This window comes from Anomaloglossus baeobatrachus, chromosome 3, assembly GCF_048569485.1.
Source record: "Anomaloglossus baeobatrachus isolate aAnoBae1 chromosome 3, aAnoBae1.hap1, whole genome shotgun sequence".
Taxonomy (NCBI): Eukaryota; Metazoa; Chordata; class Amphibia; order Anura; family Aromobatidae; genus Anomaloglossus; species Anomaloglossus baeobatrachus.
Genome location: NC_134355.1, coordinates 549785738 through 549811140, shown reverse-complemented (window position 1 = coordinate 549811140; position 25403 = coordinate 549785738). Strand labels below are relative to the sequence as shown.

Below are 25403 nucleotides of genomic sequence, written 5' to 3'. Positions count from 1 at the left end.
TCCTTCAAAGAATGCAGCCCCTGCAAATTTTTTTTTTCTATGTGCGGCCCACATGCCCAGTGGAGTTTGAGACCCCTGCTTTAGGTCTACAATCTCATTTGTATATCAATTCAAACACTGATTTCTCAGTAACCGAGGAATGGATTGGACATGTACCGTATCTCTATTGCTGGACTTATCTTAGAGAGCTACATACACACAAATCGTTAGGGGGTGTAAAATCCTGCTCACATATTCCCATTAACTTTTTTTGTTGTCTTTTTCCCCAGATAATGAGCAACTTTTCCTCATCACCCATTGTCTCTGAAAACTCATCTAGTACAGGACACTTTTTACCAAATCATTTTCAGGATAAAATAAAAGTCCTCAAAGCTGAATTTGTAAAGCCATTGAAAAGAATTGTAATAAAGGACTCAACAGAATAGCACCAGGTTTGGAATATATTGGTAAATTGGTATTTTTGTTACGCCACAGGCAAGTTATAGAAAGCAAGCAATTAAAAAAAAAAATGTACCAATACCTTTGCATCGATAAATACAAGGTGATGTATGAGTTTCCTGGCCTTCTGTCTCGATGAATTAATTGATCCCCACCATTTAGAGGGTATAATTACAACAGTGTGGATAAAGCTGAGTGTATGTATGTATGTACAGTATGTATGTAGTGTATATATGTCCACTAAAGGAATTTGCACAGTCGTATATACAGTCACGAAATTTTGCACAGACACTTTATTTGACTCAGGGATTGTCATAGACTATGTTTTGAGGTGAAATTGTAACTCCGCGCCTTAGTTATTCGTCAAAAAACCTGCCTCCATTAAAGTCAATGGAGCTGGGAGCCACAGTGCAGCCAGAACTTCAGAAGAATGCACAGCTACACCCTTAAATGGAATATTGTAATGTCACAACACAGCCAGAGAAAGAAACAGACAGACAAAGAGAGACAGCCCAACAGAGAGGGAAAGAGAAAGAGAGACAGACAGGGAAAGAGACAGACAAAGATAGAGAGAGACAGAGACTGTGAGAGAAACAGAGACACAGTTACTATCCCGGGCAACGCCGGGTACTACAGCTAGTCTATAAATGAAAAGACAATTTCAATATACTTTTAAGCAGCTCAAAACATGAGATGCAGTCTGGAACATTTTATTTGAAAGAACACATGCGTCATCTAGTACAAGAAAATGCATATAAAAGAAATCTAATCTCCAGTTATCACATAATACATATATGTCTTAAAACAAATAAAAATGAATCTTCATAAGTAAAATACATGCCAAAGTACCGTTAATGAAGGCTGGAATAGTCCATAAACAGCATCCTAGCCACAAATACTGTACCATAAATATACACCAGTTCCACAACACAAATGACCGCTAAGAAACTAAAAGCATAAAAGTAAATATACAAAAAAAAAAAACACATCTGAAATAATAAAAATTCAGTAGTTGGGGGAGAAAAAAAACACAATGCGTTACTGTATCAAAAATACAAAGGTCAATAAAAATATTGGTAAAAGCACAGTGAAGACTTTCCATGTAAAATGATCATTCACAAAATAAACCTAGAGTAATATACAAAACAACACTGGATTCAGATTTGTAGCAGGAATTGTTCGCTCAAGGTTTGTTTATTTGTCCTGTAAAGAGAACGGCACCTAGAATAGAAACAGAACATTTATTATACAGTCGTCTGTACATACGGATACACTTCCTTTACCTCCCACTTGGAATGAGCATTAAGACTCATTTAAGACACTGGTGGATTTTCATTTTCTCAAAACCTCCCACCCAGTTTCCCACCACCACCACCAAAACTTTAACAGTAAAAACAATTCCAAACCCATTTAAAAGGAGGATTCCAAACAATTCATACTCTTATCAAGAATCCTTGTTTCATACACCTCCCAAAAACTAAGTTTTAGCTGCAGTCCACAAGATTGCATGTAACACATTGTATTTGTTTTGGCTGCAGCTCGATACTTGAAACAGTACTTGTCACCAAATCAAACGGGGTCAGTTATTGCCCTTATTTTATTCTTGCCACTACTTTTGGAGTACAATTTTTTTTGTTAAATTCAATTACGGTATATGGTCGGATAGAGCTGTAACTTTAGTGCTAATTTTATGGTCTTGCTCAGTGTAATAATGCAGAGCACAAAACTAGCAAAAAACGTTTTTCTTCCTCTTATTTTTTTAGTTCATGAAGAAACTTTACAATAAAACTTAACCTTTAATGGGTGGTGTTTAAGAAGTGATAATGGATCACTGATTAAAAACGTGAAAAAATAAAAAATAACACATATGATCCTTGGTCACTAAGCTCATAAGGACCAAAGCCACATGTGAGGTGCACAAAAATTCCCATTTACATACAAATACCACCATAAATTCTGGCTGGATAAGATCGAAAACCTCACAACTGGGGGAACCGCCCCCAGAAGGAGGGTTTGGAATACATCAAATAGAAAGGTGTAAGAACGAAAACCAATTTTAACAGCCTAAGAAGCCATTCTTGTACATAAATGGAACTCGCCAAGAAAAAGGAATGGTCTCACCAAAATACATAATTACTTACAGGTAATGTGTTTTTGCCGAACCCATGACGGCACCACGAATATAAGGGTGCCGTCATAGGGTGAGGGAAAAATTTTAGACGGGCTCACAGATAATCCAAGCTGAGGCTCCACTGATGGTTCTAGGACAAGATTCAGAAGTACCATACATAGCCCCTCCTTGGTTAGTTAGCTGCAGATTAATGCATATTCCCGACGCATTTCATTAAAGTCACTTCAGGAGAGTCAAAGAGTTAAAGGCTTCTGCATTCAGTCAGTGCAAAAAATGCAGTCAGTAGCGTTTTTTGCACTGACTGAATGCAGAAGCATTTAACCCTTTGATGACTCCCCTGAAGAATGACCTTAGTGAAAACGTGTCAGGAGTATGCATTAATCTGCAACTAACTAACCAAGGAGGGGCTATGTATGGTTCTTCTGAAGCTTTTCTTAGAACCATCAGTGGAGCCTCAGCTTGGATTATCTGTGAGCCCATCTAAAATTTTGGTGAGACCATTCGTTTTTCTTGGCGAGATCCATTTATGTACAAGAATGGCTTCTTAGGCTGTTAAAATTGGTTTTGGTTCTTACACCTTTCTATTTGATTTATTCCGAACTCTCCTCCAGGGGGTGGTTCCTCCGGTTGTGAGGTTTTGGATCTTATCCAGCCAGAATTTATGGTGGTATTTGTATGTACATGGGAATTTTTGTGCACCTCACATGTGGCTTTGGTCCGTATGAGCTTAGTGACCAAGGATCATATGTATTATTTTTTCACGTTTTTAATAAGTGATCCTTTATCACTTCTTAAAGAGCACCCATTAAAGGTTAAGTTTTATTGTATAGTTTCTTCATGAACTAAAAAAAAGGAGAAAAATAAAAACGTTTTTCTAGTTTAGTTCTTTAACCTACAGAGGGTTTACATTACGAGGTATATTTTCTACATATTTTTTTATAAATAATGCAGAGCATCCTAGAGGCGAGCCTCCAATTAATGCTGTGAGCCACGCCCCTTTGGCAAAGATCATAAACATTTGCATTAAATAGAAGGCCCTCATCTCTCAAACCATATTTCAAAATGTATATAAATAATAAAAAACATACTCCAGGCAGTGAAGAAAATGAGTTTTAGGCCGTTTCCAGAAGTCTGACCAGCCACTAATTCATGACTCTTTACTTCTCCCCAACATATAGAGTCAAGGGAAAGTCAGGACCCCACTATACATATAAGGTATGCCAAAGGAGGATTTGTAAAATTCAAATTAAATCCAGGTTACAATGTAGGACACCTTCCTACACCACAAGACAGAGGATATCTTACATATTGGATTGAAGTTGACTGGACCCACCAATTTCGCTGTGCCCAGCTGCCTATTTAATATGTATGGAGGTCTCCTGACATATGGTGTTGAGCAAGATAAAAAAAAGAGTGGGTCGTTTAGGCTCAAACACCTTTTGTTCTTCCTGGAGATAAGTTTAGTACCACCAACAGAAGATATCTCAATTCTCCTCCTTAAAAAACATCGGGTAACAATATGTAAATAAAACATTACACAATGACAAATATGCAAAAATAAGGCAGCACTCACCTGTTGGGTTATGCCTGATAAAAAACAAGAATGGCCTGTCCACTATAAACCAGGGAGGAGAGGATCTTGCTATTAGAATTGCAGCTGAAAATGAAAAAACAACTATCATTTATCTATTCTTCTGCAATCTGGCCATATTCTTATCAAAGGGAAATCGAAAAGCACAAATGACTGTTCAAACCAAGCACAGCACCTACTATGAGACCTAGATGCAATAAAAATCTTAACTTTAGTGTCCGAATCCATTGCTGCTTTTAAAAGATTTTTTTTTCTTCAAATAAGCTATTGTGGAGCTCAGTGCAGTGCAGGGTTAACTTCATAAGCAAGGGTGTAACGATCAGTCGCAGAGGGTGCAACTGGGCTCATACAGAAAGGAGGCCCATTGACATCAGTGACTATTCCAGCTGAAATGAATTGCGGCACAGAAACCCACGGGGTCCCTGCACTCCAACACTTGCCGTCGACTATTTAGAAGCCAGCAATTGACCCGTCATAGGCTGCACATGGCAGTAACATCATGCTCTGCCAGTGGCTGGGATGCCAAAGTCAGCTACCTGCCTCTGTGCAGACTATGGAGGACAACTAATGTTGTGGGAAGGTAAGAAGAATCGTTTGGGGTTTTTTTTTGTGTTTTGGAAAGAGCGGCAGAATGATGCATATTTCTTACAGGATGCGGCCAAGGGTGGGGGATATTTCTTATATTAAGGGTGCCAGCATGAAGGACATTAGTACATGGGGAGCAAATATATGCTTTTATAGGATCTAGAACACTTCAAGGGCCTGTACATATGACCAATAGGTGGGGTCCCAGGTCCAAATTTTGCATCGGGCCCTTTGGACTCTAGTTACACTACTGCTCATTAGCATACTTACATTTGCTTCTCACGCACATATTTGAATAAAGAATTTCCTGCAAATGCAGCAGAGAATTTGAAAGCTAAAGTTATGATTTTTATTAGGGCTATTTAGCCGATTAGGTGCTGTGCTTGGTTTGAACAGTTATTCTGTGGTTTGTTATTTTTTCTCCAAGACGGGGCAAATTTTTTCGTTTTTTCTCCCCTTCTTCTCAGAGCCATAACTTTTTTTTTTCTGACTTTTCTGTCCATAGAAATGAGGGCTTGTTTGCGGAACAAATTAGACTTCTGAATGTAACCTTTTATTTTACCACAGTGCCTTGGAAAACTGGGTGGGGACTCCAAATGGGGAGAAATTGTAAAGAAAAAAAAATAAAATAAATAAAAAATTCTGACATGGTTGTTGGGGAATTGTTTGTTGGGTGTAAATGTTGTGGTAGAAGTTATCTTGCAATAATATTCTCATCAGTATGATAACGGCAATACTCAACATGTCAAGTCTTTTTATTTTAGTGGAAAAACAACAAAAAAAATGGAGGGGTTTCTCGTTATTTTCCAAGAGCTGGAATGTTTTCTTTTTTCTGTTGATGGAGAGGTGTAATGGCTTATTTTTTGTGGGGTGAGACTATGTTCTTCTTGATGGCATAGATATGACATGATATGGGATAGATATGACATGTTGATCGCTTGTTACAGCATTCTTTGTGGTATTGTAGTGACCCCCCCAAACAAGTAATTTTGACGTTCTTGAATTTTTTTTTGTGTACATTGTTTTGGGTTAATTATTTTTATATTTTTATAGACTGAACTCTTCCAAACAAGACAATTCTACACGTTTGAGTTTTTTGTTGTTTTTTTTTCCCACTATTCTTATTAGTCCCCTTAGGACACATGAAGCTGTGATTACTTGATCGCATATAGTGAAAATCAGTCTCCTTTGAAGACCGGCCACAGGCAGGTTTCAAAGGAGTGCTGCTATGACAAGCATGGAGGTCTTCAGCAGACCCCCTGCTGTCATACCAACCCATCGGCGACTCACGATAACCTCACTGGCATGTGGCTGCGCTCTTAAAAAAGCTGGCACATGTTAAATACTACTATCAGAGTTTGATTATTAAAAAAAGTCGTTATCTGCCATGTATCGGGCGGACTCACGCAGTGTTCCCACTCAGTACACTCGCTTACAAATATGGTGGATGTTGTGAAAGGTTTAGAGAGTTGGGCCAGCATCCAGAGCCAAGGCAAGACTAATCAAATACTTAAGCTCATGAGGCTGGAAGAAAAAGAAATAGGGTAGTTTTGGCTTTTCATCATTTTAGTTCTTACCAGTGGCTGCTGAGGCCTTGGTACCATCCTCCTTCACTTCAATTTTCGCTTTCTGCAGCATATGGGAAACATGAACTTGCTCTGATCCTATTAATGTAAAAAGACAGTGAATTAAAGAAACAGCCATTGTAAAAAAAAAAAACCAATCCTACATACGAGATCACTTATAAGACATTATAAATGGTCTCAAATATAATTTTTTTCCCTGATTCCTTTGTTAAGCTAAAATCTAAGTTTATGCAACATCGAAATGCAAAAAATAAACTGTCATTTTGCAGGTTTGAAATTGTTTGCATAAGATCAGTGGCTAAACCAATTTTTATGTCCAGAAGATGGCAACAAAAGATCTGCCACTGAAACAAACACATAACTATCAGAATTACAGCTCACGTGATGACCCACTGCAACATCAAACCATGGCTGTCACCAAATTTAGGAAGCAGAGTCCTGGTAAATCTGAAGTGTACAGCATATTCATGTGAGAGATCTATCACCTGTATTTCTACCACACGTGCTTGTTCTTCCTGCTGAGTAATTCCAGTCTTGAACATCAGATGGCATCAGTGTACAAGAAATATAATTCACAATACCGTATTTACGCAAAGTAGCTCATACCTGCCAAACTGGAGTTCATTCGCTCTGTACTGGCAAGAATCAAGAAATCCCAAAACAGTACCTGCTACAGAGTACTGGATGGCTGAACAAGATACTCGAGACCAGTCTTAATCCCATCTTGCATTACCAACCACAATCACCTTTGAGAAATGCTTATCACATGGAGCATTGCCTTCAAAATAAGTTTCTGTACTTTGTAAGGGGTTTTCAATGACAGCCATTAACTTTTAAAGAACTGCATTTACAGTCATGGTAGAAAGTGTTAGCAGCTTGAAATATTTCATTGCAGAAAATTATTGTATGTGTGGCGCCCTGGACTAGCCAGGTCGTCACAGATAACACACAAACACCCCCACCCCCATTAGACAGTGACACCAGCCAAACAAAAACCCTTGTTGCCTCCCTCCAGAGTCTGATGTCCACACCAGGTGGGGCGGAGCCAAGCAGTTGGCCACACCCACCGAGGAGTTCACAGGCCTGGAGGCGGGAAAAGTGTCAGTTAGAAGTTGGAGAGCAGTGGAGGAGGTTGAAGTGAGAGGAGTGAGCACTTGGGTGTCGGGGTTTATGGCCCAGGCACTGACAGCAAGGTTGGCAGACGGTGGTGGCCGTCTGCAGGAGTGGTGAAGCAACGCGGAACTGTAGGACCGGGGTCGGGCGTTGGCACGCCGGTACCGACCGGGGAGCGAAGTGAAGCCAGCACACACACGCAGGGCCATCGGACCCCGACCAGGCTTGGAGCCGCTGACAATAGTCAAATCCGAATGTGACCAGAACCCCAGGGGTTTCCTAACAACCAAAGACCCGATAGAAGGCAACCGCCCACACCGTGAGGGTATACAGCTACCGCCTAAGGCTAGAGACCCAAGGGCCAGTGCCTGCGGGCAAACGGGCTCCTCTGGTATCCATACACCGGGGAGCAGACTACCGTTGGGGATCCATAGTAGTCAAACAAGAACATCAAGGTGCAGGGAAAGACAGCCGCCAGCACCTGTCCGGGGAGAGAGACACTGCAGCCGGCTGTGGGACCCGTCCATCCAGCCATTTGGTTTACCGAGGACTTTGTGCATCTCTTACTGAGTGAGTACACCCGTGCCATCCAGCACCGTGCAGCGCTGTCCCTGCAACCCTGCACCTCACCAACCCAGCCTGCCCGTCACATTACCGGGCCTCGGGACCACCGACCACTACCCACGGAGGGGGAAAACAACATCCCAGCTGTTCCCTACCATCTCTCCCAAGATCCCAGTCACCAGCGGTGGTGCCCATCTTCACCACGACCCGTGGGTGGAGTCACTGACTAAATCCCCCAAACCAACCACCCCTTTCAATCACGGGCGAGGAGCGCCGCTCGAGTCCCCGGATCCGGCCCACCGCTCGAGCCACCGAGCAGCAGCAGCGCCAAACCCGAGCGTTAGCGAGCGCGCAGCAGCGGCGGCGTCCTCACCGCCCGCGACAAGTTGGCGTCACGAACAGGATTGAACCCATCTACTTACCAGTAGAAGTGCGCCTTGTGATCTCCACCGGCGGTGTCCGGCCGAAAATTATGACGCGCCATCTTGGCGTGAAAATCTCCCGCTCGAGCATCTTCTCAGAGCAGGGAAGGCGCGAAAGCAAAGCCCCGCCCCCAACAAACAGAAGTGCTGGAGAGAACCAAGGGGGGACGGGAAAAAGATGTCTGCGCCCGACGGAGCTGTCAGAGTAGTGGCGGTTGCAGCTCCCGCCGCACCCGTATTGGAAACGGGATAGCCCCTGCTCCGGTCGAAGGAGCGGGGGGGGGCCGCGGGCCCAGCGGTCGCCCAGGTGATGCAGTTCTCCCTGCCCTATGTGCCCGGTGCTACCTGGCTGCCGCAGTACGATGGGAAGCCTGGTGCTCTCCAGGTGTTCCGGAAAAAGATTAGCCCGGTCCTCGATTTATTTCCCTTGGCTGATAGACAGCGGGCAGCGGTAGTGCTAGGGCAGCTAACCGGTGCGACTGAGCAGGAGGCGGAGACCTGGACCGACGCGGACCGGGCCTCGGTGACTACCATTTTCGAAAAACCACAAATCGCTTTTGAGACCCGCACCGAAGCGGAGCTGCAGATGCAGTTTTATCAGTGCCGGCAACGGCCTGCGGACAATGTAAGAGACTATGCTCTGCGCCTGCAAATAGCCCTCCGTACGCTGAAGCGGGTGGACACTATCAATGATGTGGACAGTAATAAGATGCTAGTGGAGCAATTCCTGCAGGGGCTGGGGTCTGTGGAAGACCGCAAGCAGCTGCGGCTGTGGGCCTTGGAACACCCCAATCTGGACTTTGCAGTACTGAAAGAGCGGGCCATCAAGGCCCTGCAGGCCCCAGCGCCAGACGCTCCTGAGGTGGCCCAGTGGCCGACTGAGAGCGCTCCTATCATGGTGGCGCCCCCACCCCCGGCTCTACCGGCTCCTGCAGCACCTATCGGGATGATGGAGGAACTAGCAGCCCAGGTCTGCCGCATGGATGGAGACCTAGCCAAGATCCTCGCCGCACTCCAGCTTCCGTTGAGAGCCAAGCCCCCAGGAGGGATCCAGCTCGCCGACAGCCCGGAGGACGTCCCCTGGATGCAGCGGAGAAGGACCAATTACTCACGGTATGGGCTTCCTATCTATTACAGGTGCAACAAGCCTGGCCACTACTCTAGGTGGTGCCCGTTAAACGAGCAACCACTGGGGCCAAGGGCCAATCCTCAGGAGTAGACACCAACGGCCACCCTGATTGGAGAGACCGGTAAGTCGGAGCTCGCCCCATCATCCCCCTGGCAGTGGACGGCGTCCCGCTCATGGCCCTCTTGGACACATGATCACAGGTAACCACTATACCATATACACTGTACCAGCAGTATTGGGGCACTGACGAACTTGCCCCCTCTGATGATAGCTTGACCCTGATCGCAGCCAATGGACTCCCGCTAACCCAGGTGGGCAACAAGCAAGTGACCCCAACTGTGGGATGTGCAGAGTTAAAGAATCAAGGGATGATTGTGGTAATGAATGAACCCAGTGATCACACCCCGAATGTAATCTTGGGGACCAACGTGATAGAGCATTGTATGAGTGAGGTGCTGAATCTGTTGCAGCAGTTGGCCGCCACAGCAGGAGGAGGCCGGCAGAGGGCTGTGCAGCGGGAGATCCGGGCCCTTCTGTATCGGCAGCAAGTGAGCTCGACTGGCGGAGAGATTGGTGGAGTGAGGGTGATGGATACGGCCCCCTTGGTAGTGCTACCCCGAAGTGAAATTATGATCTGGTGCAGGGCAGCAGTGGGCCCCCAGGGGCGCGACTACCCGGCAATGGTGGAACCCACGCCTTTGGAACACTGGCCCACGGTGATGTCGGCCAGAGGGGTGGTTGACGTTAAAAGGGGGAGAGTGCCTGTAAGCGTGCTGAATTGTGGAGAGGAGGAAGTCAGGCTCCCCCCGTTATGCTACCCTCGCCAAGTTGCTCACCTTGGACCCTCACACCATTCACGAAGCTGTCCCTCCAACCTCGGCATCCCCTGCCAGTAACCATACACCTTCCGCACAGTTAGAGGGGCGATGCCAGGAGCTACACATAGGTACTGAAACCACACCCACGCACCACAAAGAGGGGGTATACCGGGTAGTGCAAGAGTATGAGCAGGTTTTCAGCAAGCACCCATTAGATTTCGGGAGGATTAAGGGGATTCAACACCATATCCCTACAGGCCTACACCCTCCCATCAAAGAGAGGTATAGGCCCATTCCACCAGCATACTAATGAATGCGCTAAAGACATGTTGAGGAACATGAAGGAGGCGGGGGTCATTCGGGATAGTTTTAGCCCCTGGGCAGCCCCACTGGTGCTGGTAAAGAAGAAGGACGGTACCATGAGAATGTGTGTGGATTACCGGAAGATCAACCAGATCACGTATAAAGATGCCTATCCTCTCCCCCGCATCGAAGAGTCACTAGCTCACGACCTCACTAGCGGATACTGGCAGGTGGCGGTCGCGCCAGAGGACAGTGAGAAGACAGCATTCGCCTCTCCCATGGGACTCTGCGAGTTTAACAGCATGGAGTTTGGGCTGTGCAATGCCCCTGGAACCTTCCAACGGCTAATGGAAACGGTCCTACTGTACCTGGACGATGTGATCGTGTACTCCCAGACATACGAGGCCCATCTGGAACATCTGGCTGAAGTGTTCGCGTCCCTAGCCAATTATGGGATGAAATTGAAGCCCTCTAAGTGCCCCCTACTGAAACCCAGGGTGCAGTACCTCGGACACGTGGTGGGCGCGGAAGGCGTCGCCACAGATCCCGAGAAGATCACTGCCATTCAGGACTGGCCGAGGCCAACCACAGTGAGAGAGGCGAGACAGTTCCTGGGCCTGGTGGGCTACTATCGTTGCTTCATTAAGGGGTATACGAAGATGGCCGCCCCCATGCAAGACCTCCTCGTGGGACAGACCAAGGGTGGCAGGCTCTCTGGAACCCCGTTGGCATGGAAAGCAAAGCACGAAGAATCCTTCCACCAGCTGAAGACGGCCTTAACAGGAGAAGAAATCCTGGCGTATCCCGACTATAATCTCCCATTCATCCTCTACACCGATGCCAGTAATGTAGGCTTGGGAGCCGTCCTGTCCCAGGTCCAGAACGGAAGGGAAAAAGTGATCGCCTACGCCAGCAGAAAACTCCAGCCCACGGAGAGGAACCCTGAAAATTACAGCTCCTTCAAGCTTGAGTTTCTAGCACTGGTGTGGGCCATTACTGAGCGATTCCGCCATTACCTCGCAGCCGCTAAGTTCACCGCCTATATGGACAATAATCCGTTAACCCATCTGGACATGGCCAAGCTGGGCGCGTTCGAGCAGCGGTGGGTGGCCAGGCTGTCTAATTATGACTTCACGATCAAGTACCGAGCCGGCCGCAAGAACACCAACGCGGATGCACTATCCCGGATGCCCCACCTACCGGATGAGGGGCCGGAGGGCGATGATCTCAAAGAAATCGAGCTGCCTGCATTTCACCGGCCACCAGTCAAGCAGTTGCATGTCAAGCAGCAGCAGGCGAACCTGGACCCGCTGCCCAGTCAGGGATGGCAAGAAGCCCAAGACCAAGCGCCTGCCGTCCAAGTGGTCAAGAGCATGATTGAACAAGGTTCCACTAGACTGGACCCTGCTGCTCCGCCTGAGGCCCAACCGCTGTGGAAAGAACGAGCCCGGCTGCATCTGGTCCAGGGGAAACTGTATCGGGAACTGATCAACCCGAAGACCCATGAGAAGGTTCGTCAGCTGGTGGTTCCACAGGCTAGTGTGCCCACAGTCCTACGGGCTTACCATGACGGTGCCGGGCTTTTTGGGTGGAAAAAGCTGGAGATGCTGTTGAGAGAGCGGTTCTACTGGAGTGGGATGCGGGAGTCTGTGGAGGCCTGGTGCCGAGAGTGTGGTCCCTGTGCATTGAGAAGAAGGGATGAGGCCAGCCAGAATGCCCCTCTACGCCCAATCATCACTCATCAGCCGCTGGAGTTGGTCGCCCTCGACCACGTTAAACTCACCCCTAGCCGAAGTGGGTACACCTACGCCCTGAGCATTGTAGACCACTATTCGAGATTCATGGTGGTTGTCCCAGTCAAGGACCTGACCGGCCGTACCGCTGCTGGAGCATTCCAGGCCTATTTCTGCCAACCACACAGATACCTAGAGAGGGTGCTTACCGACCGGGGCCCGGCTTTTGAAGCGGAGATGTTTCAAGAATTCTGCCAGTTGTACGGCTGCAAGAAGATTCGGACCACGCCTTACCATGCCCAGACTAATGGCATGTGTGAAAAGATGAACCATCTGGTCCTGGGTCTCCTCAAGACGTTACCGCTGGAAGAGCGGAACCTGTGGCCAGAAAAGCTGCCTGACCTGGTCGATATGTACAATAACATCCCTTCTAGCTCTACCAAATGTACACCAGCATATTTGATGAGAGCTCGGCCAGGCCGGTTGCCGGTGGACCTAGAAATGGGCTTGGAAGCTCCAGAAGCCCTCCCTTCGACTGCTGGATGGGACACTTGGCGGAGAGCGCAGTATTGACAGGTCCAGGAGTACGTAGAAAGGAACCTGTGTCAGAGCCGGGAACAGCAGGAACAGTACTTCAACAGGCGGGCTCCAGCTGGCCCCTTTAAACCTGGAGATGTAGTGCTGAAATGAAAAAGAAGAACCCATAAGCTTGATGACCAGTGGGAAAAGACCCCGTATGTCATACAACCCACTGAATGGGAAGATGAGAAGGTCTACCAGATTAGTCGTGACCAAAACAAAAATCCTTGTTACCTCCCTCCAGAGTCTGATGTCCACACCAGGTGGTGCGGAGCCAAGCGGTTGGCCCCACCCACCGAGGAGTTCACAGGCCTGGAGGCGGGAAAAGTGTCAGTTACAAGTTGGAGAGGAGTGGAGGAGGTTGAAGTGAGAGGAGTGAGCACTTGGGTGTCTGGGTTTTTGGCCCAGGCACTGACAGCAAGGTTGGCAGACGGTGGTGGCAGTCTGCAGGAGTGGTGAAGCAACGCAGAACTGTAGGACCGGGGTCGGGCGTTGGCCCGCCGGTACCGACCGGGGAGCGAAGTGAAGCCAGCACACACACGCAGGGCCATCGGACCGCCGACAATAGTCAAATCCGAATGTGACCAGAACCCCAGGGGTTTCCTAACAACCAAAGACCCGATAGAAGGCAAAAGCCCACACCGTGATGGTATACAGCTACCGCCTAAGGCTAGAGACCCAAGGGCCAGTGCCTGCGGGCAAACGGGCTCCACCGGTATCCATACACCGGGGAGCGGACTACCGTTGGGGATCCATAGTAGTCAAACAAAAACATCAAGGTGTAGGGAAAGACAGCCGCCATCACCTGTCCGGGGAGAGAGACACTGCAGCCGGCTGCGGGACCCGTCCATCCAGCCATTTGGTTTACCGAGGACTTTGTGCATCTCTTACTGAGTGAGTACACCCGTGCCATCCGGCACCGCACCGCACCGCGCTGTCCCTGCAACCCTGCACCTCACCAACCCAGCCTCCCCGTCACATCACCGGGTCCAGGGACCACCGACCCCTACCCACGGAGGGGGAAAACAACATCCCAGCTGCTCCCTACCATCACTCCCGGAATCCCCGTCACCAGCAGTGGTGGTGCCCATCTTCACCACGACCCGTAAATCCCCCAAACCAACCACCCCTTTCACTCACGGGCGAGGAGCACCACTCGAGTCCCCGGATCCGGCCCACCGCTCGAGCCACAGAGCAGCAGAGCCGGACCCGAGCGTTAGCGAGCGCGCAGCAGCGGCGGCGTCCTCCCCGCCCGCGACATAAGTACACGTTTATTTCTTATTTGTGTATTGGATGTGATTTCACACAAACCCCAAAAAATGGTCCAGACAAGGTTGTTTGAACCTTTCCAAAATTGTAGGTAAACATTTCACCTGTGGCAAAAAACAGGTGTGGGCAATAGGAAAATCACACCTGAAACCAGATAAAGGGCAGAATTTGAATCAATCTTTGCAGAGTGTGTGTGTGTGTGTGTGTGTGTGTGTGTGTGTGTGTGTGTGTGTGTGTGTGTGTGTGTGTGTGTGTGTGTGTGTGTCACATGAAGCATGGCGAACAGAAAGAGGCGAGGAGAATTGTGGGGAGTTGACACCAAAAGCTCTTGAAAAATATCAACAATTTTAAGGTTACAAGTCCATCTGCAGAGATCTTGATGGTCCTTTGTGCACGGTGAGAAACAAAAAAAGTCTAGCTGCAGTGCCATGGGTTGTAATTTTCCTGTATGTGGATGGCAGAGAAAATTTGCTGAAAAGTTGTAACAAAAGGATAGCCCAGATGGTGGTTAAGCCGCACTAATCAAGTTCCAAAAAAATTTCAAGCTGTCCTGCAGGCTCAGGGTACATCAGTGTCAGGATGAACTATCTGTTGACATTTGAATGAGATGAAACACTATGGCAGGAGACCCAGGAGGATCCCACTACTGATAGACAAAAAAACCTATACTACAATTTTCCAAAATGTACTTGAATAAGAAGAAAACCAACTGGAAAAGTGTCTTGTGGACAGATGAAACAAAGCTCGAGCTTTTTGGTACATCACATCAGTCGGTTTACCAAAAAAGGAATGATGTACCGCCCCGGTGTTAGTCGGGCTGCTCGGATCCGGGATAGTCATGGCTCGAGGGGTCTGGACCCAGCTTGGCGGACACTTTGATCCATAAAAGGGGGGTATACAGGGGATTAGTTTGTGACGCCACCTGCGGGTTGCGGTAATGGGAGTACCGCCGCTGCTGGAAGGAGTACTGGGGAAGATGGTGGGAAGCAGCAAGGTGTCAGTCCCTCCACAGGTAGGGAAGGCCCTGGACTCAGGGTGTTGGTGGATAGGGTGTAGGGGGACCAGGGTACTCACTGTGGGTAGTCATGGTGCTGGATGAGGTTTAGAAAGGAGACACACACACTGCAGGTAAACCAAAATGTCTCTGTGTACAGCTGCCGGGAGTCCATCCAAGTACCCAGTCCCACCAATGTCACTTAGTGATCCGGAGCCTGCCTCCGTGCATAATTTGTGGTCCGTTAGTGGTCCCCGTGGCTTGAAGCTGTTGGGGGCCCTGCTCACTATTTGTAGTGTAGCTGTGCCCTTGAGGGCTGGCACATGGGACTTTAGTGGGTTACTGTGTCTGGAAACATCCCTGTCCCCCTCGTTGTGCTGATGCCCTCAACCTCTGAGCTCGTAGGGAAGTAATTGAAGATACTCTCCCTTCCAGGTGAATTGCCAGGACGTTGAATCGGCTCCTGACCTAGGGTCCTGTATCCTGTCATGCTCGGTACTGGTCAGTTCTGTTGGGTCCTTCTGGTGCCGACAGTCCTCCAAGACTGTCAGTCACACCCTTGTCCAATGTCCCTGCTACCGGTCCCCGACTCCTCTGGACCCTATTCACCGCTTGCGACCCAGTGTCCCCAACTTCCCAGGAGCTCACTTTCCCAGCTCCTCTCTCTTTGGAACCCACTTCCTTCTCTCCTGTCTCATTTTCACAGTCTGCTCAGTTCCCCCTAAGTGGCTGGCCCATTTCCAGTTAGTCCAACCCACCTGGTGTGTCTGCAGTCACTGATGTGATGTGATTGGGTTTTGTGGTGTAGATGGGAGTGACATCGGTTTTTTGGGTACCTGGAACCATGGGGGGTGAGCCCTACACCCTGGGTAAGGATGCAGTACCCTGTGACACCCTGATGTATTCAGGGGCACCACAATGACTCCTACAAAGAAAAGAACACAGTACCTACAGTTAAATATGGTGGAGGTTCAAAGATGTTTTTGGCCTGTTTTGCTTTCTCTGGCACTGAGTGCCTTGACTGTGTGCAAGGCATCATGAAATCTGAAGAATGAAAAGAATGTAGTGCAAGGGGTCAGAAAGCTGGATTTGTGTCCTAGGTCATGGATTTTCCAGCAGGATAATCATCCCAAACATACTTCAAGAAGCACCCAAAAATGGATGGAATCAAAGCGATGGAGAGTTCTGAAGTGGTCAGTAATGGGTCCAGCTCTAAATCCCATTGAACACCTGTGGAGAGATCTTACAAGTGATGTTGGGAGAAAGCATCCTTCACATAATTATGTCTGCTCCAGTTTTCGAGTTGTGTGTGAAATCATATCCAATTTGCCTTTTTTCTGTGTTGTTATAATGCACACAAATGAAATAAAAAAAATGTGTATAACAAAACTTGTGTAAATGCAATAATTTTCTGGGAGATATTATTCATTTTCTGGAACAATTTCAAGGGTGCTAACACTTTCAGCCATGACAGTATAGATCTGAAATGTTTAGTTGTTTTAATCTCAAACCCTAAGCAGTTTTCTCTCAATAAGACATTTTATATCTTTACTTCAAGTTGTATAATTTTGTTAGTGTTCTGTGATGAACAGTTTTAATACACTTTTATAACTATACATTAAAGTGTATTAATGCAAATAACTGAAATAAAACACTATTTCAGAAAATGTTCTCTACTGTTAACAAGAGTTCTAACACTTTACAGTATGTCTATTCGAACAAAATTTACTGTAAAATTTTAAAACCAAGGCATGGAGTCAAAATATTGGGACCCTCAATACTGTAGTTATAGTTTAAAGTTCTTCCAACTTACTAGTAATCCGGGTAAAATTTGCCTTATAGGAGTCGAACATGTCAGTGATGCCAAGGTTTCTAAGAGGTTCCTTTAGATCAGCATCAGCTTCCACTGTGAATCTAGAAAGAACATGGATTTAAAAAGGAACATTGTATCATATGCAGAATTTTAATGCTGAGCGTAATATTGAACACATCTACAATAGCCAAATGGAAGACCACAATATCAATTGTTCAGTGGCAGTTTTTCAAAACTTAATTCTGAGACGCCATTGACCAAAGAAAAGAAGATCAATGCAACTTAGCAAAAACTACTAGTCAATTAACCAAAAATAGGGTATTTTACATCAACTCAGAAGGCAGGAAATGTCCTAGAACAAGGCCAATTTCCAAATTTGCACAAGGGACCAATGATCATTTAAAAATAAAGATATTATAGCTTACTTAGGCAAAATCAGTTGTACTCTCTTCGGGGTCATAGTCATCCAGCTTTGCAGGGTTTTAGTACTAATGTGTGGTATGATGGCAGACAGTGGAGTGCTCTCATCTGTAGGAAGTGACACCAACATGCTCACACTCCCTCCATGGTAGGGCAGCTCTATTACATTGTACCACAGGCCACTAGGGGTACTTGCCGATCCTGTATTTTAGTGGAAAAATATCTATAAGTACCTCAATAAACATAAAATTAGAAACGAGTGTAAAAAAAAATACATTAATAAAAAAAAAAAATACAAGAGTTTGTCGTAATAGTAGGGGCGGCTTTGCACGTTGCGACATCGCACGTGCGATGTCGGTGGGGTCAAATCGACAGTGACGCACATCCGGCGTCACTTTCGAAATCGTACTGTGTAAATGCTAAATGATACGATGAACGAGCGCAAAAACTTAGTTATCGTATCATCGTTGCATTCACCGACATTTCCATAATGCCGGTGCCGCGACAGGTACGATGCAGTTCCTCGTTCCTGCGGCAGCACACATCGCTATGTGTGAAGCCGCAGGAGCGAGGAACATCACCTTACCTGCCGCCGCCTATGCGGAAGGAAGGAGGTGGGCGGGATGTTTACATCCTGCTCATCTCAGCCCCTCCGCCGCTATTGGCCGCCTGCCGTATGACATCGCTCTGACGCCGCACGACCTGCCCCCTTAGGAAGGAGGCGGGTCGCGGCCAGAGCGACGGTCGCAGGGCAGGTGAGTGTATGTGAAGTTGGCGTAGCGATAATTTTCGCTACGCCAGCTATCACACGATATCGTACCTGCGCCGGGGACGGGGACTATCGCGTGCAACATCGCAGCATCGGCTTGCGATGTCGCAACGTGCAAAGCCCGCTTAAGTCTTAAGTTGCAGCTGCAGTACATAAAACATTAAGTTGTCTACTATTTGGAACTTCAGCTGGAACTTGTCAGTTAACCCCTTCACCCCCCCCCAGGCCTGTTTTCACCTTCCTGACCGGGTCAAAATTTTTTAGTTCTGACCAGCGTCACTTTATGAGGTTATAACTCTGGAACACTTCAACAGATCCCAGGGATTCTAAGACTTTTTTCATGACCTATGGTACTTCACGATAGTGGAAAATTTAGAACAACATTTTCACAAATAACAAAAAATATTTTGCAAACTTTCAAAACTTTGAATCTTTATGCCCATAAACCAGAGAGTTATGTCATACAAAATAATTACTGAATTATCATTATCACGTTTATTTTTTACATCAGTTTACATCAGCACCATCTTTGAAACTTAATTGTTCTATTAGGAAGTTAGAAGGGTTAAAAGATTATCAGCAAGGTCTCATTTTTCGAACAAATTTTAGTTTTTGGGGTTTTTTTTAGGGGCCACATTACGTTTGAAGTGACTGAGAGGCCTAGGTGACAGAAAAAAAACAAAACAAAAGTGACCCCATTCAAAAAACAGCACCCCCTCAAAAGGTTTTTTAACCCTTCAGGTGCTTCACAGGTACTAAATAGTGATGATCGGATCCGGACTGTAAATGTTCGGATCCACGAGGTTTCAAAAGGTACCTGGGTGCCGGGCCTGCGATTCTGGGTGTTTTATACGAATCTGGCACTCAAAAAATAATTAAAAAAAAAAAAAAACAAGAAAAAAAAACAAGAACAAAAATAAGAATGAAGCGAGCGCTTCATACTTACCGAGGCTCCGTTATGGAGGCACACTGTTTCCAGGTCGCGCATTCACTTCCGGTGCCGCGCATTAGGCTCATTGCATATGCACTGCTTTCCCTGCCCACTGGTTGTCCTGGTGTCTGTGATTGGTTGCATTCATATGCGGCCGTGTGACAGCGTCTGCCTGCAACCACTCACAGGTGCTGTCTGCGGGTCAGTATCTTGGTATAAAAATAAAGCAATTGGCATAGGGTCCCCCCGTATTCTGATGCCCAGCACAGATAAAGCCCATGACTACAGTCTGCAGCCTCCCCTCCAGCCCTGCGCTTATCTTAGCTGTGTATAAAAAAAGAGGAACCGTATGTGGGTTTGTTTTTTTAATTTTAATTATTTAAATAAACAAATTTTAAAGACAAATGTGAGGTCGCTCACAATTTTGATACCCAACCAAGATAAAGTCCGACAGCTGGACCTCCTCCCAGCCTAAAAATAGCAACCTGCAGCTGCCCGGCAATTTACCCGACCCTTGTATGGGGGCAATCGGGGTAATTAGGAAGTTAATGGATGCCCACAGCAGCCACTAAGTCCTAGATTAGTAATTGCAAGCATCTATGAGACACACAATCATTAATCTGTAAGTGAAAATAAACACCAAAAAATCCTTTAATTTAGAATAAAATACAAAAAACACCCTCTTTTACCACTTTATTAACCTAAAACACCCCTGCAGGTCTGACGTACGCCACACGAGGTCCCACAATGATTCAGCTCTGCTACATGTACGTCACAGCAAGCGGCCATAAAGCATGACTGCCTGCTGTGAGTGCAGACAGAGACTGAGCCCTGTGATCAGCAGTGGTGTCACTCAGATGATTTGTGGTCACAGCTGGACGTTCCCACCTGTGCAAATTTCCAGAGGTGCTGCTGAAATGTCTGCACCAGATTTCAGCACCAAGTTTGCACCTCCTGGCAGGAAAAAAAAAAAAAAAAAAAACTTTTTTGCATTTTTGGGACAAGAGATACAAATTTGGTGATGACATTTTTACACCATATATTTGCACGCAATCTACACCTCCTTGCAAAAAAACGTGTTTTTATTTTTACTGTACGATATAGACCCGCAGACCGGGTTTGTGATTGGAAGTAGCAAACTGACACTCTAACATTCAGGGTGGGGGCGTGTCTGACTGCAACCAATCACAGGTGCTGATGGGCGGGGAAAGTAGTGAATATTCAATGAGGGTTAATTATTGGCTCCGGAAGTGAATGCGTGACCTGGAAGGAGTGTACAGCGCCATATCTGTTGCTACGCAAGTACAGTGTGCGCTCCTACCCCCTATCCCTTCTACCAACATTTTTAATCTCCAGATTCTAGTCCCCATAGACTTATATGAGGACTGGATTCCGGACCAGAAACGGATTTATTAAAAAAAAACAAAAAAAAAACAACAGCGATAGACAGAGAGAGAGAGAAATGTGCAAGGAAAATGTAAACTTTGCTCCCCCCCACAAAAAAATATATCTTATTATAGCCTCAAATTTGCATTTCACAAGGGTAACACGCTAAATTGTACATTGTGAAAATGCAAAATTCGGAGCTAAAGTTACATTTTTGTGTGATTTTTTTTTTTTTTTTCTATTTTTACTGCGCAACATTTTAAAATTCTGTGGATATCAGAGCCCAGATTTTGTGGGAATTCATTTTTGGAGGGAGCTATCCCTGGCTGTAACAACCAGAGCTCAGTTATAACATCTGCTGAGCTCAAAGCGCTAATCGTGCGAGCACCACTCCTGTGCCCCCGCGCTCGTCATGACCCTCTATCCAGCCATGACTTATCTACATCAAATGTTGTGAAGGGGTTAAAAGGAATGCATCATCAGAAAATTATTTACGGCTTAAAATCAGATGTTCATGTCAAAATGTACTGGATTTAACAATTTTAGTAACTTTTTCTTATTCCACATTTTTTGGCGGTGAGCCAGCGGATCTGATGAGAGTTCTTGTCACTACTCGGCACCTATAAATAGCTGTACTTTGCTGGACTATGAAAGAGGAGTTTCGTATGAACATTTTTGATAAATTGGTAAATGAGGGATAGTGTGGGGGGAGTCCTTAATCAAATAAACTATTTTTTCCCGTGTGTGGGGGAGAGGGGGTTGGATTCTGGGTGTCTGATAGATATCGTCATTACTAACCCCTGGGCTTGACACCAGCTGAAATTACACAGCTGATATCAACCCCCAAAAGTATTACCCCGATTTCCACATATAATGTGATGAGTTTAATCTTGCATGGCTGCAGACTGGTATTCTTAGGCTGGGGAGGCCCAAATAACCATGAACCTTTCAAGCCTGATAATATCAACCCCCAGCTGTCTGCTTTTCTTTGGCCAAATAAAAAAAAATAGAGGACTCAAAGTAATTTTTGGCCAAACTACAGGCTTCAGCCAATAGTATAAGGTGTATGGGAGCCCTGTATAATTGTCAGGGGAGTTAAGGAGCCACATTGTACAACTTAGGACTGTCAATCCTTTCATTTTCCCAGAGTTAAGCTGCAACCAGACATGTATTGGCAGCAGCTCTCAAAGAACACTTGAGCACCCCTGTGTATGGGAGAAATGGCAGATAGTGCTAACAGCTGAGCAATCATTTGACAGCCAACAAATCAGTTTGAGAGTTGTTAATCTTTCACCATATAAAAATGGAAGAGATGAGCAGGAAATATATGGGTTTCCTACATGTTCCTACAATCATTAATTACTGCTCAAAATATTGGAAGATGATAAGTTAATACTTACCACTACGGAACAAAGAAAGTTGGGCCAACATTGGGACTTGATAAGCCTTCCCATCAGGACCATGAAAAGTACGTTTTTTAGTGTTTTCTGGTTGGAAACGAGATTTCCATAGCCCCTTGAAATATAGGGCATTGATTACTACCAATCTGGTCATTGAGCTGTCTATCAATTCTGGAGATATTAGGTTGTCGATCATGCCTATAAAACATAGATGTAGATGAAGATCAGTGCACCTTAAATACTCCATGGATTTATTTGTCCGACTATGGTTTATGTACCCCAGCTCCTGATATTGTACTGACTTAGGGACTAGGTTCCCATAAAAGGTAAAATATTAATACAAATCTCATTCATTATACCAGAATTACAATAAAAATATATTTTTTTTTATTATGCATAAAAGATACAGAAAATACACAGATATATATAGCCATTTCATGAGCAACAGTTTAATAATAAAAAAAAAACAAAAAAAAAACAACAACATCTCCCATGGTGAGATTTGCACTTTTTAGATGCCAGACTTCTGCGGCTACACGAGGATATAAACATTTGATACATGTTATACTATTGCAGGCTATACCAATTGATTTTTCTGGAGTGTGCCCAAACGCAACTTATACTGTATATCCATCTGATACATTAATAGATTCCTTGTAAATACTGTGTGTATAGGGCTCACATTAGTAAGTGTAGCACATCTGTGAGCTGCTTACCCTTTGTCTCATTCTTTACCCACTGGTTGATCATAGAGGCGGCTGTGTTCCTGTCCTGAAAGTCTGCACTTCTCACTTGGCTGTGAAAGACCTCTTTATTTTTACTGACAAAAGGTTCCTCCATCTTGAATCCGCTGTTGGCAAATACTGCATTGGCTGTGTTCACAATATCTTTATTCTTCTTTGCTCCTATTGCTTTGTTGATCCTTTTTAGTATTTTTCCAACAACTGTAAAATAGGTTTTATTTTTTATTTTTCAGCAACAAAAAATATCCAATATATATCACAATCAGGGCAGATGCAGAATATTTGTAAGTCTATCCCCTTCACGATCCTGTGATTCTTTCATTTTGCACCTATTTTTTCCTTCCCTTCTTGCAAGGCCCATAGAATCTTATTTTTCTGCCCCTTTAGCTGTATGAGGACTTGTTTTTGGGGGGGATGAGTTGTACTTTTGAAGAACATTCATTTTATCATGGGATGCACTGGAAAGCGGGAAAAAAAAAATTCCAAGTGCGTTGAAATTGCAAAAAAAGGGGAACTTCCACAATTGTTTTCAGGCATCTTCATTATATGATAAATATGACTGGACAACATGATTCTACAGGTCAGTACGAGTATGAAGATATATAGGTTTTTTTTAAGTGGTGAAAACTTTTTTTTTTGCTTTTGTCACCAATTTTTGTGACCCGTAACATTTTCAGTTTTTGGAATATGGGGCTGTGTGAGGGCTTATTTTTTGAGTCCTGGGGTGATATTTTTACTGTTACCATTTTTGTGTAGATATGATGCTTTGTTTGTCTCTTATTTCATTTCATTGCTATGTTGGGAAGGCCAAGAAACGTAATGTTGCCGTTTTGATTATTTTTTTCGTTACGCTGTTTACCGATCTGATTGATTTTAAATTTTGATAGTTCGTACACATGCAAGGATACCAAAATTGGGATTTTTTTTTATTTAGTTTAGATTTAATAGTGCAAAAACGGGTGGGGGGGTGCGATTCAAATCTGTTTCCATTTAGTTTTAATTTTTAAAGAAACTTTTTCAACTTTTTACTGTATTTCATTGTCCCCTTAGGGGGCGTGAAGTTACTATACAAAACAATGGATCAGCAGAGATCACAATCTCTTAAGAACAGCAGCTCGCAGCTGACATTCACAGGGAATTCCTCATGACAGACAAGGAGGTCATCAGCTGACCACAGCTGTTACGACAACCCATTGACGCCCCACAATCATATCATGGTGCACCGTTGGGAGCAGGGAATGATGTGCCCCCCTCTGACGATTAATTAAATTTGTCCGTATAGCTGTCATCTCAGAAGGAAGCCTCTTCTAAGGATCATACACCAGAAAGTTCACAAATAGTTTGTTGAAGACAAGCAGACTAAGGATATGGATTACTGAATCATGTCCTTGGGTCTGGTGACACCAAGAAACATGGTGGTGGAAACTAGTTGAAGAGTACAAAAATAAGTGTATCTTGCTTATAATCAAGCATGGGGATGTGAGTGACATGGTTTGGGGCTGAATGAGTGCTGCCGGCTGTGGGGAGTTTCAGTTCATTGATGGAACCATAAAGACCAACATATTCTGTGACATGCTGAAGCAGAACATGATCCCCCTCCCTTTGGAAACTGGGCAGTATTCCAACATAATGACAACTCTAAACATATCTCTAAGACGACCACTACCATGCTATAGAAACTGAGGGTAAAGGTGCTGGACCTAAACCCTATTGAGCATCTCTTGGGCATTCTCAAAAGAAAGGTGGAGGAGCGCAAAGTTTCTAACATTCACCAGCTCCGTGATTTCATCGTGGAGGATGGGAGAGGGCTCCAGTAGCTCCTGTGAAGCGCTAGTGAACTCCATGCCCAAGAATATTAAGGAAGTCCATGAAAATAAATAATGGCCACACAAAATATTGACACGTTGGGCACAATTTGGTCATTTTCACTTTGGGATGATCTCACTTTTGTTGCCTACGGTTATGACAGTAATTGATGTGTGAGTTATTTAGAGGGCACACCAAATGTGCCCGGTTATTCAAGCTATAAACTGACTACTTTACATTGGATCAAAGTGTCATATCTTCAGCGTTGTCCCATTGAAACATAAAATATTTTTGAAAAATGTGAGGGGTGCATTCACCTCTGTGTATATAAATGAATATACAGTATATCACAGATCTCCATTCTCAGTTTGCAATGTACATAAGGTTACACCAGCAAGTGAAAAAAATACTAAATAAAACAAAGTAAAAAACAGACCATTCACTTTATACCGCATTGCCGTTGTCAGCTGCTTTTTTGTCTTGCCATCTGCACCCAGCTGAAGCATGCCAAGCACTGATGCAACTCCATGGGGAGATATGACCACATTCTCATGAGGTTTGTTCTTGACCACTTGGTTGAACACCTGAATGCCAATGTCTGATCCCAGCTCCTCAAGAGATAACAGGTTGATTTGAGACTGCACAGAGGTCAAGTACACCACCGTAAGTAAAGCCAAGAAGAGCTTCTTCATGATCTTTAAACACTTTCAGGTCCACCTGAGAATAAAGATTAGACACAATATGAGCACATATCTCATGTTTATGAAGCAATAGATACTGTGATATTTGATATATTCACCTTTACAGGACAATGTACATGTTGTGTACTTATACACATAATCTAGCCATGACTTTAAGGTTTGTTCGATTGCAATGGATC

At 45.2% G+C, this 25403-nt stretch overlaps 1 protein-coding gene across 1 annotated transcript in view; it reads right to left on the bottom strand.

Moving 5' to 3' along the window:
- Positions 1-1109: 1109 nt before the first annotated feature.
- SERPINE2 (serpin family E member 2) overlaps positions 1110-25403 on the bottom strand; it is a 159155-nt gene continuing 134861 nt past the window's right edge. The window contains exons 2-9 of the mRNA XM_075338629.1: positions 24960-25240; positions 22691-22918; positions 21975-22172; positions 17494-17689; positions 17069-17169; positions 6323-6409; positions 4143-4226; positions 1110-1659 (exon numbers count right to left, since the gene is read on the bottom strand). Of these exons, the coding sequence (XP_075194744.1) occupies positions 1622-1659; positions 4143-4226; positions 6323-6409; positions 17069-17169; positions 17494-17689; positions 21975-22172; positions 22691-22918; positions 24960-25215 (1188 nt within the window). The 5' untranslated portion in view covers positions 25216-25240 and the 3' untranslated portion in view covers positions 1110-1621. The remainder of the gene's footprint in view (positions 1660-4142; positions 4227-6322; positions 6410-17068; positions 17170-17493; positions 17690-21974; positions 22173-22690; positions 22919-24959; positions 25241-25403) is intronic.